The sequence below is a fragment of the Neopsephotus bourkii genome, unplaced genomic scaffold, assembly GCF_033783945.1.
Source record: "Neopsephotus bourkii isolate Nb327-2 ecotype Australia unplaced genomic scaffold, CSIRO-AGI_Nbou_v1 NB_718, whole genome shotgun sequence".
In the NCBI taxonomy this organism is placed as follows: domain Eukaryota; kingdom Metazoa; phylum Chordata; class Aves; order Psittaciformes; family Psittacidae; genus Neopsephotus; species Neopsephotus bourkii.
The window spans coordinates 1713949-1729752 of record NW_026901217.1 but is presented as its reverse complement, the minus strand read 5'-3'; the positions used below and the strand labels follow the sequence as shown (position 1 = coordinate 1729752).

Genomic DNA, 15804 nt, shown 5'->3' with positions numbered 1-15804 from the left:
GAATTTTGCAGTGAACATTCAACAGTGAGGAAGAGAAGAAATCTGCAGTGAGTTTTTCTTGCAGATTCAGGGAAAGGCAGTACGCTTCTGTTTGTGGTTTGGGCTTTAATGTTTCTTACTCTTGAATTCCCTTCTGCTTGCAGCTGTCATGTGTGTGGGTTTGAGACCGAGATGAATGTCCAGTTTGTCAGTCATATGTCCCTCCATGTGGATAAAGAGCAGTGGATGTTCTCCATTTGCTGCACAGCATGTGATTTTGTCACCATGGAAGAGGCAGATATGAAGGCTCATGTCAACAGCAAGCACACAGGTGATGATCCCTCTCTCCCAGCTGCAGTGATCTCTCTCTTCCTTGCTTTTTAGGTGCAACCTTCACACTTCCCATTAGCACTCTACTTTCACTGAAATGCTTGCTAATTAAGGCCTGATCTCTCAAAGTTAAAGTGAATTGGACTCCAGCCAGGCAAATAATCTGGTAGTGAAGATCAGTTTTCAGGCTTAGTAAAATAAATGAAGGACTACTTAGCCCTCCTTCTTGCTATTCCCCTTATCCCCCAAATCCCCTCCCCACTGAAGTCAGCATATTTTGTTTGTTTTTCTGACTGGTTTACTATTTCATCAAAATCCTGGTCTGACTTCAGTGGTGATAAGGTGACTTTGAATGCTAACTGCGCATACCTGGCTGCAAATTTGAAATACACAATATGTTGAGCTTCGCTCTTCCGTGTGTTTGCCTCCACAGTCTGTCAGTTTGGAATCTCAGGCGGATATTTAGTTGACACTGTGATTCAGCAATACCATAAATGTAACTTTATATTAAATAACAGAACAAGTCATGTGTTCTCTCCCTGGCCCTGTTCACTTAATAGCCAAAGAGAAGAGCAATAGCAGTTTTCAAACAAGCTCCATATGCTTAGTGCAACTAATGAAGTCTGGCATAATTTAAGGAGAAGAAAATTAGAATCCTTTTAATTAATTTCTCTTACAACACCAGGCAGGAGCATTTTGCTGCGACAAACCTACGAGCAATTGTGTTGACAATACTGAACCTGAATTGCATCCAGCACAATTTTTCCATTGCTAAATTGCTTTTCCTGTCCTACCAGGAATAAAATTGAGAAAACAGGGAGGGATGGAGAAGGGAGAGAAGAATGCAGTTTGTTGTGCTCATAGATACATGAGTTAAATGTAACTACAGAAACACACAGTACTGGAGAGCTCTCAAGGGTTTTTATGCTAGCATAGCTCTCAGCACTGATCCCTGATAATATTTGCATCTTACTCCACATATAGGAAGTCAAGGCAAATGAGAAATGCCACCTGTAGCCATGTAAAAACTTTATACTGTGTAAAACCTCCCTTGTTCTTCCTTCACCCTGTCAAATCGAGCCATTCAGCTGGTGATTCAGCCAAATGCTTAACACATATGGCAAATACAGAGAATGAAAAATAGAATGGATTTTCTGGGTCACTCAACTCCAGTCCCTTACCCTGGGATGTTAGCAAGTCATAAAAGGCCTGTTTGTAAGGATGTTGGCATATGTCTTCAAACAAGTGTAATTGTTTTAAACCAACTACTTCTATAGATAGGCAGCTGCAGATTTTTCTGCATTAAAGATTAGGGACTTTTAAGATATTTCCAGTGTGTCTTACTGAGAAGCAGAATACATGCACGTTGCTCTTGTGCCAGAACAGTCCTTTATCTGAAACAGCAGTCCACCTCTTGCTTCCTCCACCTTTCTTCCCTCCTACCACTGTATTTATTCCCTTAGTATATTTATAGAGAATGACCGTCTCCCCTCTAAATGTACATGGAGCCTTTTCTGAGATGAAACACAGTTTTCTGACTCTGCCAATCCCTCACTGCATATGTTCTTGTTAGAACCTCTGTTCGACATATGCAATCACAGCTGTACATGGTGAAGCGAAGTAGTGGTGGCAGTGTAAAACAGCAGCAGCTACTGGGAATAAATCACACAATAACATTCTGTGATCATATTTACCTTCCTTGAAGACTCCCCTGATTGCTCATATTCATCCCATGTTCTGCTCAAATTCTTCTTTTGTTTTCCTTGACTGTTTCCAACCTAAGCACTCCTCATTTGTAGCAAAAATTCTTGTTACTGGCCCTCCAGGTCATAACCTTGTACTCTGTGCTATTAAATTTCATTCCATTTCTATTACTCTGGTCCCCAAGGTCAGCAAATCTTTCTATATGATATCCCAGTCATCCTCCCTATTGACAGCTTGAGTCATCAGATTTCATTAGTGCATTCCTGCATTTTTATCTTAGACTTAAAGGTGCCGCTCATCAGTTTAAAGTTAGGCACACAAGGACTGGTGTTTGCAGAGGCCTTTGATCACATGGAGAATATGAAATTTTAGGAAAGTTTCTTTTTAACATAGCTCTGGTTAAACCAAGACATAGGTGGGAGGTAATAATTTGCACATCGTTGGCTCACAGCAGTTCTCATATGATAACTATCACCTCTGCTTCATTTCTAGTGTGTGACAGGGTTTGGGATTTGAACTTCATGCATTTATTGCACACATAAAGAAACCAATGGGTTTCAGTTTTAGATCCAGTTAAACAACATTTTTTAAATTAATTATCTTCAATAAAATAAGCTGTTATCTCTTATTAGTGAGGATGCTCCTCAGTACAGTGAGTGAAATTATTCTCCTTTACCCTTTTTCCCAGATTTAGCTATTGGACCCACATAAACAGAAAAAAGGGGAAGTTTAGCTTGGACCAGTAGGCACTTTGGTTTCCACATCCCAAAGCTGCCGAAGCTCTGCTTCCTTTCTGGGTGACAAGGGTTTTGTTGTTTTTGAACTCTGCACTAACCAAAGTGTTTTCTGGAGGTATTTTCAGTCTGGTAATGAGGTAGAGTTGCACATGTCCTTCCCACTGCCATTACAGACACACTCAGTTCTAGGATAAACTGAGAGACGTACTGTTGTAAACGCTAATAAAAAAGAAAGAGGTGCAACTTACCAAATTAATCTTTCCAGATTAATTAATTTCAGGCTTGTTTATAAGCATGTTTGAATTAACTTTAAATATATTTTTCCTAAATTTAAAATGGGATCATTGAAATTTCATCTGATCTGCTATACTAGTGTTCTTTACTTCTGTTTTTCAGCTGAAGAGAGGAAGACACCCAGTGAATCTAACAGTCCATCTTCATCTTCGCTGTCAGCATTGAGTGATTCTGCCAACAGCAAAGAAGATGCAGACATAACTCCAAAAAACAAGGGTTCAAACAACCTGCTAGTCATTTCCGTAGTGCCTGGTAGTCAGACCTCAGTAAACACTGAAGAGAAGTCAGAGAAAGGTAAAACACTGCTAAACAAATAGAGACTCGTCACCTTCTACGCAGTCTGGCCCCAACATAAGGAATGCATTTTACTGCTTTATTTTCCAGGCTTTGAATGTGTTTTCTGTAACTTTGTCTGCAAAACGAAAAACATGTTTGAGCGCCATCTGCAAATCCACCTGATCACACGGATGTTCGAGTGTGATGTGTGTCACAAGTTCATGAAGACACCTGAACAGTTACTGGAGCACAAGAAATGCCACACTGTCCCCACCGGTGGGCTCAAGTAAGGAAAGCAAGTACACAAACTTTTACTGTGTTAAGCACCTCTAATACTATGCGGCTAGGACAGAAGGAAGTCAATTAGGAAGGGTCAGTTAAATGTCTGATAATCCAGAGTTGGAGTTTCCTTTTGTTGGGGTGACTCAACCCAGTCCTTAGTGTAGGCTGCCACCATTACAGCAGGTGGGTAACCTAACAGCAGATGTAGTATCTACTGGTTGTAGAGCTTTAGCAAACGATGATCCTTTCCCTTTTCAAGTCAAACAGGAGACAATATTTGATGTGTCCTCCAGAGAATGATGGAGCACTACACAGAGGTGTTTGTTTGTAGACTAAGAAGGGCTTTTTTTTCAAGGCATCAGAGCAAAGGAGAGCACACAGCACAGGCTCTATTCTTCCCCCAGCTCAAAGAAACTAAACTGTGTACGATCTCTGCAACTAGGTATGAAGTTATACCCTTAAAGGTTATAACCTTTTAGGCTCTAATACAGTCAGTCCTCTCCAAGAATTAATAACTTGGCTGCTTTCTGCTTTGGTTTGCATGCCCGGGATGATTAGTGTTGTATAAATTAACATGTAAGAAGTAATACACTCTTTTAAGAAGAAGAGCCCTTTGGCTTTGGCTGAGATGGTGTCCTTGAAAATCTGTTGGTGCAGAGCAGTGTTTCTAGAGAATGAGTGTGCCCTCATGTCAAAGTTGGGCCCTTGAGGGAAGGAGGGACTGCCGGGGGCAGGGAAATGTAACAGTTATGCAAGATGCACGTCCCTCTTCTGTGTTCCAGCTGCTGCAGGAAAAGATGCTGGAACCACTTCATGCCCAGGCAGGGTTCAGCACAGGGCTCCCTGCTTCTATTGCTCTTGCTAAGCAAACCGATGCTTTCAGCTCACTGTGACTGAGCACACCATAGTTAACGTTACCATGAGTAGCTCAATCAGTTTGCACTGCAGGTTTTGAAAACTGGTTTTGTTTGCCAGACAGCATCTGGTCTCCAGCTCAGTAGTTCCATGAACTGGGATCTGTGGTCACTTGAGATGCGATGACTGAATCTGGGAAGATGACCAGATTGAGAAACAAGTAGTGTGCCAAAACAGCGGAATGTCTGTCTTGGATGTACAGACCAGTTGTCTAATGCACTTTGGGTTAAGCTGCACAGAATCTTTCTATTTATCAAGGAAGAACCATGACCTATGACTCAGGCCTTCCTGACAGAATGGGCTTCTCAGTCTCCAGAATTTATTCCTGCCCAACTCAGGTAATAATTGGGTACCTTGAAAGGTGCACCTAAGAAAAAGCTGTGATTTTTTTTTTTTTTTAAGGCATCCAGAAGAGCCTGAAGAGATCCTAAGTAAATTGTATTTTTCTCTCTCCTGTTTGATGTGGGGGAAGAGGAAAAAACATGATAACTTCTGCTCCAGGTCAAAATCTGGGATTCTGATCCAGAGAGCACCCAGCCCAGAAGAGGTATATGTGCACAGACAGCTGAGTCCTCTGTTGCAATAGAGCTGATTATGTTAGCCGTCTCAGTGCTAGGCTCTGGATCAGAGTGCTTGATGTGCATCAGGAAAAGTGTTTGGATGTTTTAGTATTTGTTTGTCCTCCTGTATTACTTACTGTGCTCTTGATTGGCAGGTAATTAATATTATACCTGTATGTGCAACCACTTGTAGCAAGGTAAAACACACACAGAGAGAGAGGATCTCTGCTAGGAAATGATGTTAAATGCTAGAACACAATTGGCAGACCTGCCTCACTGTTAATGCGGATCAGCAGCAGTGGAGACAGTTGTAAGACAGCAGCCAGTGCTGTAGTTGTATTTCTTTATCTAGACCTGCTCTTTTAGCTCATAGTTAGCTGTGGAAGGGAGCAGCTTTGTTTAGCACAGCAGAGATCCCTGGCAGGTAGCTGTCCTCACCAATTTCCTCTCAGCCACATCAAGCAAAAGCAGGTATGTTTGGGAGTTGTTGGTGTCCGGGCTTGGTCGGCTCGGGCTTCCTTCCAAGCTTTTAAGCTTCCCTTCTCCAGCTTTCTAGGCCCTTCCTGGTTCAGGAACCAGGGGTGAGGCCCTTTGCCACATCCACCCTGGTCCGGACGCTTGCCGCTGTGAGTAAGCAGAGCCCACATCCTGTTCCCACACATGAACAATTCCTGCCGTGGCAGAGGCAGCTGTAGGCAAATGCTGCCAAGCACAGGCCCCCTTTGAGCATGGCTAGATCAACTCCCAGAAATGGGAAACCCTACAAAACATCCTAACAGACTGGCTTTCAGCTGCTCCTAGCAGGATACTCAGCAAGCTTATTGTTCAAGGTCACATAAGAGGAATTTCCTAAGCTTTTGCTGTACATGTGGTATTACAAATTTATTCCATCTTTACTTAAACAGCTGCTTTCATACTCATCTGTAAACACTCACTTTAAACCACTTCTTAACGGAAAAAATGGCCAAAGTGACTTCGTGCAGACACTAGGAATGTCGTTACACAAAGTACCTGTGAATCAGTCACCCACTCTGCACTACCCGGCCTGCTTTGCAGAATCTTCCCCATCAAGGTAAGCCAGAAGATTAAAGGGATGCTCCTTCAGCGTGAATCAGTGTTTTCCTAGGAATGCGTGAGTGCTATTGCCATTGGATGGGCAAAACTCTTCTAAGCAGAAATGTGTCAGGGCGAACTGAGTATTCGAAAGAGGCTCCACAGGGAGAACTAAGTGCCTTTTTCCCCTCTTCAGTAGGTCAGAGAGGGGTTGAGTGACAGGGTTAAACCAGGAATGCAGGTCTTCAAGCTGAGTGACTTCTCTTTTCTCTGTCCATGCCTTCCCTTGCTGTGTTGCCAGGTGCCCATTCTGCATCTACTCCACTAACCGCCCCGCAGCGATGGAGTGCCACCTGAAGACTCACTACAAGATGGAGTACAAATGTCGGATCTGCCAGACAGTGAAAGCCAATCAGCTGGAGCTGGAGATGCACATCCGAGAACACCGCCTTGGCAACCATTACAAGTGTGACCAGTGTGGCTACCTGTCCAAGACCGCCAACAAGCTGATTGAACATGTGCGTGTCCACACCGGTGAGCGCCCTTTTCACTGTGACCAGTGCAGCTACAGCTGCAAACGCAAAGACAATCTCAACTTGCACAAGAAACTGAAGCATGCTCCACGCCAGACTTTCAGCTGCGATGAGTGCCTGTTCAAGACTACCCACCCTTTTGTCTTCAGCCGCCATGTGAAGAAGCACCAGAATGGGGACTGCTCTGAAGAGGAGAAGAAGGGCCAGTATTCAACCTCCAAGGAAGCCAGTCCGCTCCTACCAGTGAACAGCTCCAGAAACCTCTTGTCACCCCTCTCAGTTATGTCTGCCTCCCAGGCTTTGCAAACAGTGGCAATGTCAGCTGCACATGGCAGCGGGGCAGAGCCAAACCTGGCAGTGAAAGCCTTGGCCATCAATGGCACTTCCCTGTGCTTTGATAAATACTGGAACTCAGAGTATGCCCACCTTATTCCTTTAACAATGTTTTTCCCCAAAAACCACTACGAGCTCACATTCCATCCACCCAGACCTCAGACTGCACCCGGAGGTGCCTCCTCACCTAAACACTCCTTCCTTGCCTACCTTGGACTAACAGAAAGGGCAGAAACTGTCTGAGGGCAGTTACATTCTGTACCAAAAATACCCCAACAAACCCAGCAGGTATACATTGCTGCAAAACATAGACCCAAGAGGTAATGAACACTTGTACTATATCATTAGTGAGGTTTAGAAAATGGCTCTGTGTGTATACTTATTGCATTGACATGAAAGCTGCTTTATTAAATCTCCAAGAGGTGACCTACTGCATACTTCTACCTTCAGAGGCATGTTCCCAGTACTCTTATCTAAGAAACTATTTTGTCTTGTTAAGCTGAGAAAAATAAGAGTGTCCTTAATGGCAATCAGCACTTGTAAGATTACATATTGATGCATTTTATTTGGGGGCTTGGTTTGCGTGCGGGTGCGTGGAAGAGAGTCTACCTGTAGCGTGCCATGACATCGCTTTTGCACATCCCTTGTACTGGCTTATTTATTTCTTATTCTTTTCCCCTTTTCACACACATGCTCCTTCCCTTCCCTTCCATCTCTCCCTGAACTGCAGAGTTGTGGAAGGAGTAATGCTTGGTTCAGGGTGGGTTGGTCTATTATTTCAGTGCTGTTTGCAGCTTCCTTCAGTTGTGTAATGCCTTGTGCTCACTCAGTTGTCAAGGTTTGAGGATTTGGGGTAGAACTGAGGAGGAAAAAGTTGCTTTCAGCACTGCAGGATCAGAGCATGACAATGAAATGTGTATGCACGTGCACACAGATGCAGTGTGTGCAGTCTACATGCTCACACAGCAGGCCCAGATCTTAACTGTTACACAGGTGTAACAAATACTCACCTCTGGGCCATAGCATACATCTTTTGTTTTAAAAGGGCATATAAATATATATATATATACATACTGTATTATGCAGTGGTTACCTTTTAGTTTGCAGGAACAACTTGTATAACTAGAATCCTATGGTGGGAAAAAAAAAAAAGAAAATCCAACAAGGGGATTAAAAAAAGGGTATGAATAAATTCTGGGTATAAATACTCAGACTAAAAAAAGGCAGTTTTGCACAGTGCTTTAGTCTTGCACTAGTTTGTTTCTCACTTGCAAAAAAAAAAGAAAATATCCCAAATGTGGGCTGAAGGTAAGATGACTGTTCATTTGAAAAGGTACCAGTAACTTCTTTGAAATATAAAGCTACAAAAAGATGCTTTTTGAACCACACAGTTCTCTTTTATACCCTCAGTATTTTAACAGTACTTGCAAATTCTCAATCCTGTTGCTACTTTCCATGTTATTAGTAATACTTTATTCCTTTTTGTTAATGGCAGAGAGAGTGGACACTGCTAGAAAGCTAACTTTATACTTATTTAACTCTCCTACTTATGGTCATTAAAATGGCATGTTCTATGTAGCACTTTATCACAGGAAGAAGCAAATGTGGATTGGTTGTATAACGGTTGTTAATCACAAGAAGCCAGGAGCGATCTTAATTTCCGAGAAGCTAACTGACTGTTAATGGATTTGTGTTTCTTAGACAACTGAATATCCAGGAAGGAAGAAGATCAGGATTAAAAATACTCTGCATTAAAACTGGAAGTATAAAGTATGAAACATTTCAAAATTGTCAGATGACTTACAGGAATGTTTTCTTACTGGATTATTGTTTTCCATGGCAGCTCTTGGATTCAGGTCTCACTGTCTTTTCACCAGGAATTAGAATGTCTGACCCAGCTTGTGTCAGAGTCCCCTCTCTGTCCCTTGGCCAAGCTGCTGTAGGAGATACCCTGAGTCACATCTTACACACCATCCACCCACCTCCATGCTGTCCTGAAGGAATGGTTTCTGCAGGCTGTTGTGGGATGGGAGGATCCAACAGGCCAACCCCTTGTTCTTGACAGCACGAAAGCAAGGCTCCAGTTCAGGAAGGCATTTCTTGTCCCCAAAGGCTCTTAGCCGTATACACAACTAGAAACAGAATTCAGTCTTCCTTAGTTTATACATGAAGCTTGTGTAGGAAAATTTTTGTAATGCAAAACTCATCATTTAACCTATCTGCAAGATCCCTACATTTGTTTTGCACTGAGATGGCCAAACATTCTCCACTGTCATGACCAAACTCTTCCTGTTTGGGGAGGACATCCTAATCTGTGCACTCCTCTTAACATACTGGAAGCTACTCACAAGGGGGAAATACCCAAAATAGGAGGAGGTCAGCATTTGGAGTTACTAATTAAAGGACAGAAAAGTCCCACCATTTTACTTACATTCCAGCAGGCAGTTTTGGTTCTACCAAGCATGTGGCAGATCTGTCTGTCTCAGGAGTAAGGAAAAGCCATTTGTTCTAAGGTATGTACAAATGTCTGTAAGCAACCTGCCTAACTCAGGGCCCTGTTTGCCATGCTTTACTCCATCAGAACTCCTGGTAACACACATCCACCCCCAGAGTACAGACAAAATAGAAAATGCCAGGTTAGTAAATATGCAAAGCATAAAAAATCAAGTAGCTTGCCAGCATGAAATACGCAGTCTGCATCCAGAAGCTATACCTGCTCTTTTAAAATGCACCCATTGCGTAGATCTCTGACCCCACCATAGATGAGCAACCACTTCCAAATCAAAATGCTTATTTTCCAAACCAGCAGGTAAAGTAGAACAGGTAAGGTCTAGGAGGAAGATGTAGGAATATTAGTAGGACACTTCATGTAAACCAAACGGCAGTTTAAACAGGGCTGCAACTTCCAAGAATGAGCTGTCAGCATGCGACAATGTTCCACTCTACCAGTATCTGATATAGTAATGTTTAATATACCTGGGAATTTGTTTAGCACTTTGGAAAGGATAAATTAATTCTTTCTGCCAAGTTATAAGTTTTCTCTGTAAGGAAAAGTGTGTGAGGAGGTTTTTATTTTTTTAAGGAAAAAAAATACAGTATTTATCAGAGCTCCTGCATAGTAAAACAACTGGTTTGCAGTTCAAGGCTAAAGAAATTAACGTTCTCCAGAGGTTCCCCCCACTGACTAATGACCAACAGTCCTGATCAACTCCCCCCCACCATGAAGGTAATTTCATACTTGTTTTCACCATGCATTCTTTAAGGAAAGCTAGCATGCTTTTCCATTCGGTAATTCAGTTAAAGTTCTCAGCACTTTCTTCTGTCTCTTTTTTTTTTACTTGTTGTATTATGTTCAACTATCATTTTGTCAAGGTTTGTGTACATTAATAAAAATTTGTATTGTATAAAGCTTTTTTGCATTATAAGGCTGTACAGGGTCATTTTGACAGTAACTGGTATATTTCTTTGCATCTTACATTGCATTGCCAATTTCTAGTGTATCCAGTTTGGAAGTACAATATACTCTAATTAAAAAGGTTGGCTATATTCTGGTTTGTTTTTTAGTTTTCCTTCCTCTCTTTTTTCACCTTAAATAGATTCAGGCTTGATTTAGAGGGAGGGGGAAAGGATTCTTCAAGGCAAGAAGGTATGAAGTAAAAAGGGAAAGTGTTATCAGTGGTTGAAACAGAAAGCAAGCACTGGTTCTTACTGCTCATGAAGAAATAACAGCACACACTCCTGGAATGGCTACAGAACTTCTCTCTGTCCTTCTTCTCCTCATATCAGTTCTGCAAGGGGGATAACACATCTTCTGAGGAGCTGGCTCAACCATAAGGATGATGGCATTGTCTGGCCTTGCCCTCCTCAGCCCAGCAGTTCCAATATCAGATCCTTACCCAGCAGTTTGGTGAACATGGCCTTGCTTGGGGGAGCCCCAGTGAAATTAGGACAGCAAGAACCATCCTGTGTTCATCTTACATCTATGTATTTTTTTAACATGCCTTATATGTTAAAAAAATCAATAATTAACTAACTTAGAATTGGACATTTTTTAAGCAGAATTATTTCTTATAATCCTACACCTGCCATAGTCATCATGAGCCCAGTAGAACACAGTGTGAGAGAGACTTTGGGGGGAAAAAAAAAACCAGTATTTTCTGTAAAACATGACCGTAGAGAAGGATTCTTCTGGAGGGGATGGCAGAGCCATGGTTTAAAATACATGTTGTTTTAAAAATGCATCAGTTGTGCTCGTAACAGACACACATCTGAATTATATCATCCACCATCATCTCTACTGCTAATTGGACTCCTTGTTGACAAGGATCAGCCGCAAGGTTAAGTACTGGCTGTAAAAGCAATCTAGCCTCTTGCTCAAGGGGTCAGCGCTCAGGCAGACCCTGCAGGAGCCTCCCGGGCCTCTTCCCCGCTATGTATTTTCTGAGAGCTAATAAAACACCGGCGAGACCGCTCCTACCTGGAGGTGTGCCAACTGCCACGCATCTGTGGAGCTGCAGTAAGCAGAACATCCTTGTCTATCGCAGGGGCACTCTCATAGTCTGCAAGGGAAGCGGCACCATCTTTTGCATCAGTTTTATACACTACCCGTGAAGCATCTAAATATTCTAGAGGTACGTGACTGCAGACCTTGGACATGAGGCAGCTGAGGACTGAGTGCCCAGCAAGAGACCCTGGAAAAGGGATGGGGCTGGCTTTAGTCCCCTAAGTTCAATGCCCCTGAAAATTGAGTGCCTTTAAGGCAATTCATCCTTACTAACCAAATGCACTAACTGCTTTTAAAAACCCTGGCCTAAAAATTCTGTTGGAGGCTGCAGGGAGCAGCCTGTTTCCCCAGGAGCACGCTCTGGCTGTAGTATGGACAGCACTGCTGGCACTGAACCAGGCAGGATGGCTCAGACCGCATGTGTCCTGACAAACTGAGGCGGAGTTAACACATTACATCTAAAACAAAGACCAGGATTTCACTTGGCTTGTGAGCTTGGCTAGTAGCTCTTAGGAACCTACTGCTATGTATACTAGGAAGCCATCTAGTTGCTAGACACCAGGCAATGCATCAGAAATACAGCTGTTGTGCTCCCACATGTGCACACAGGTGCTGTGCAACAGCAGTGGCTATATTTACATGTATGGTGCTCTTAAGTACCCACTGTTTTAAAAGAGCAAAGGAAAATAAAATAAAAGTAAATTTAGAGCTGAGCAGTAGCGGGGCGTGGGGGACACCAACTGGAAATGTTTCATTAATAAAAAAAAAACAAAACCAAAAACAAAATTAAAGAACACACCCACCCCTCCAATAGCTGTGCAGTGGAAGACGACAGTGATGCTCTGGCACATCACTGAAGCCTTGTAAAGCCTCTGTGGCCTATTTCCCTCCTTTAAGATGTGGTGAGAGAGGATGTTCCATGCTAGGTGGGGGTTTTGCTTTATTTTGGTTTTGATTTTTTTTAATTGTTCCATTTCCCTCCCTCTCAACTGTGATTAACACACAACATACAGCACAACTCTGAAAAAACCTGCAAACCCAATAGCTTTTCCAATTTAGGCTATAGCTAATGAAAGCAGACTCTGAGCTCCTGTAGTATCCTCTATTGTCTGCAAGTAGTTCTGCTCTACTTTACTTTTCAAACCTCTAAGTTCTGCCACGTACCTTTTTTTCCCAGCACTTCTCAGACAGCATTTCACTGGAATTGCAAACTTTGGCTTGTTACTCCTCTGGGAAGGTGCCCGTTTAAATAAAGAATAGAAAAATGCTCTCTATCTCTGAGCTTCATGCCAATGTTCACAGCACAGCCTAATGCAATCAAAACTATAAATAAGCTTTGCTTTCTGCCTGGTCAAAAAAATATCAAATACTTTCTTGACTCATTCACACACTAGACTGAAGAATTTGCTTTTTAACAGATTTAACAGGAAGCCAGTCAGGAGGGTCAAAGCTGTGACTAACATGCTCACACACAGCTGAGTGGGACTTACTTTAGAACCTATTTCTGCATAACTCCATGAATGAATGTGAGCTTGTTTTCCTCGGCTTGCTCTCACCGCCTCCTTCAGCATTTTGCCACAAATAACCACACCAGCCTGGTCTAGCCCGTACTCCAAAAAAGACTGCACTCTGCCTGAACACTCACAGCAGCAGCACTTCCAGTGCAATGTCCAACACTGACTCATTTGTCAAAAAGCCAGACCCAAGGGCCAGCCATGGGCACCTACCTCCGTGCTGTCACACATCTCACGCTGTATAGCATCAGGCACACAGAGTTTGGGTACTGGGAGCAAGAGTTGCTTGAGGAGAAAGCAGGAAGTCATCTGGCTTTTTTGTAAGACTAACCTCTCTCAAACTGTGGGGGTAGTTTAATGCACAATTTCTAGCTAGAACCAGCAAAATAAATTATGATAAACCATACGTCTCATATTTCTTGTATTACACTTTCCTGACAGTCAGACTCTCCAGTACACAGTGTACAATTCCATTTCATTACAGTTGGAAGTAGTAGCTGTTTCAGCAATAAAATCACAGAGCTTTTTTTCCTGAAAGTGAGGGAAAAAAGTTTAAATGACATGAGCATTTAAGTAAAGATAAATAATTGCAGGAGTGCTCCCTCCATCAGTGGGATTCTGAAAGAATACGCACACATTGGTGGCTGTCACTCATGCCAGTGACACTTTTAAAATGTACCAGAATAACTCTATTTGCAGGTGTTATCATGATGCCCATTTGCATTCCAAATATTTAGTAAGCAAGCATTATGACTTCATGTTTTTATAGCTAGGTACCTATTTTCAATGGGACTACATACCTAGAAGTTAATGAAAAGAGCTAAATATAATGTTAATGTGATTTAAAAATATGCACTGAACCTTTTGTCATTTCGATTAAAAATAAGTAAGATCCACTTATATGGTGATACTGTGATAAGACTGCATTTTACCAGTCAAGTTTCATTCTTATTCAAAGTAACAGATTTCCCTAAAATAGACAGAACCATGAAGAACAGTCCTCCAGCCACTTATGCCAGGAAAATAGAATTAAGGGTGTACTTAATCAGTTCCCAAAATTGGAACCCACATTTTATGGATAAACTCCTTTTGTGACAAACACATTGTTACTTTCCTGTGGATAGTCTACTAAAGCTAATAATTGCATAATAAAAGTTAATTCACAGCCAATTTTAATACAAAAATAATGCCATGTGCACTGAAAAAAACTTATACACATCTGAAAGAAGGCAGAATTAAGTATTAGGCTGGATGGGGCCTGAGCAACCTGGTCTAGAGGAAGGTGTCCCTGCCCATGGCAGGGGGTTGGAACTGCATGATCTTTAAGGTCCCTTCCAAGCCAAACCATTCTATGATTCTACATCTGTGTATCTACTGTCTAAAACTATTGCAAATACCTTCTTTAACCTGGCTGCAGCAGCTCTGCTTGATGACAGCAAGTCAGCCCACCAGTGCAGATGGGTTTGGCAGGTGCATGGTCTTGGCACACTCAAAGGCCTCACGCACCACCTGATGGTCCAGCACTTGGTTGCTGCTAACTTCCAGCAGCTTCATGGGCACGTTGCAGTCCTGGTAGCGTGTGGACCTGGAAAAACCTTTCCCCTACAGAGCAGTCCCAGTATCCTGGCCCAGCTCAACTTATATAAAAAGGAATTTAACAGGAAAAAAAGAATCCACTCATGTTTTCCTCTAAGCTCTATTTAATTAACGCCTCTGGTGCTTCCACAGTAAATCACATCTGACTTAGTCCTAATGTGACTGACAAGACATAAGCACTTATGATACAGAGGCAGGACTGACCTGTTGTCACCAAACGTGGTCTTTTTTTTTAAATCTAGTGTCTCCACCACCATGTTGTTCCACAAGTTATATGTGAACCCACTCAGTAAACAAGTACTTGGTTTGCTGCTGTGATACACTAAATTCATCCCTCACTACTGTCACTGCAAAAACAGTTCCTGATCAGCCTTCCCCAAGCTGTTTCATAGGTGCCCTGGAGCTGGACAGTCCCACACTGTTTGCTCTCGCCACAAGCAGAGGCCGCTTTGTACTTGTAATCTTCACTGTTGCCCTCCTCAGACCCTTTCCACTTATATGAAAAGCTAATTCTTCTTCTCACAGTTCACTTCCATATGTGGTGAAGGGGTTGACCCTGCTCAATCAGTCCCTTCATTCCTCTGCTGCAGCTAGTATCCTGCTCTCAGGGCAAATGCAAGGTTCAAAGCTCGCTCTTGGCACTGCCAAACAACCAGGGACTACCTCCTCCCAACTCATCTGCCAGATTGTGACAGACCCAAAACTCAAAGAAAGCAGCCTTTTGTAGAAACCTCAAAAAGAAAGGCTATTTACCTTAAAGTCCTCTGAGATCTGCTGCCTGTATGTATGTTGACATTGAATTTACTGTGCAAACACTGTAAGCCAAAGAACTTCCACCCCATCAGTAGTCACAGAAGCGCACATACCTTGTCTCCTTTTGCTCTGTTCTGGAAGAGGGTGGCCCACCTGTTGTAACAACTTGCAGTGCCTTAACAAACTCAAATTAATTATGCTGCTTCTACCGTAAGACTGCTCAGTCCCTCAAATCTTCTCGTCACAGGCCCAACAATGCAAAGGGACTTTTCAGAAAGTCCCAAGACTTCTTTCCTGTTAACATAAAAGGCAAAAGCACCTGCAACACCCAATAATGCAATTAATATAGTCAGTCAAGCAAAATCTGAAATCTTATGCCATCCCAAAGGAGCATTCAACTTGAAAGCTGATGGTGGCCTTGCCTCCCCTTTCCTTCCTGGC

General features: G+C 42.6%; 1 protein-coding gene across 5 annotated transcripts in view; it reads left to right on the top strand.

Moving 5' to 3' along the window:
- ZNF827 (zinc finger protein 827) overlaps nucleotides 1–10542 on the top strand; it is a 107847-nt gene extending 97305 nt beyond the window's left edge. For 2 of the 5 annotated variants that reach the window (XM_061354145.1, XM_061354144.1), the window contains exons 11-16: nucleotides 144–310; nucleotides 3147–3338; nucleotides 3429–3606; nucleotides 4920–5064; nucleotides 5983–6149; nucleotides 6432–10542. In XM_061354145.1, coding sequence (XP_061210129.1) covers nucleotides 144–310; nucleotides 3147–3338; nucleotides 3429–3606; nucleotides 4920–5064; nucleotides 5983–6149; nucleotides 6432–7239 — 1657 coding nt within the window. In that variant the 3' untranslated portion in view covers nucleotides 7240–10542. Of the gene's footprint in view, nucleotides 1–143; nucleotides 311–3146; nucleotides 3339–3428; nucleotides 3616–4919; nucleotides 5065–5982; nucleotides 6150–6431 lie in introns of those variants that run through there. The other 3 variants (XM_061354146.1, XM_061354148.1, XM_061354147.1) reach the window with 3 other exon arrangements.
- Nucleotides 10543–15804: the final 5262 nt, after the last annotated feature.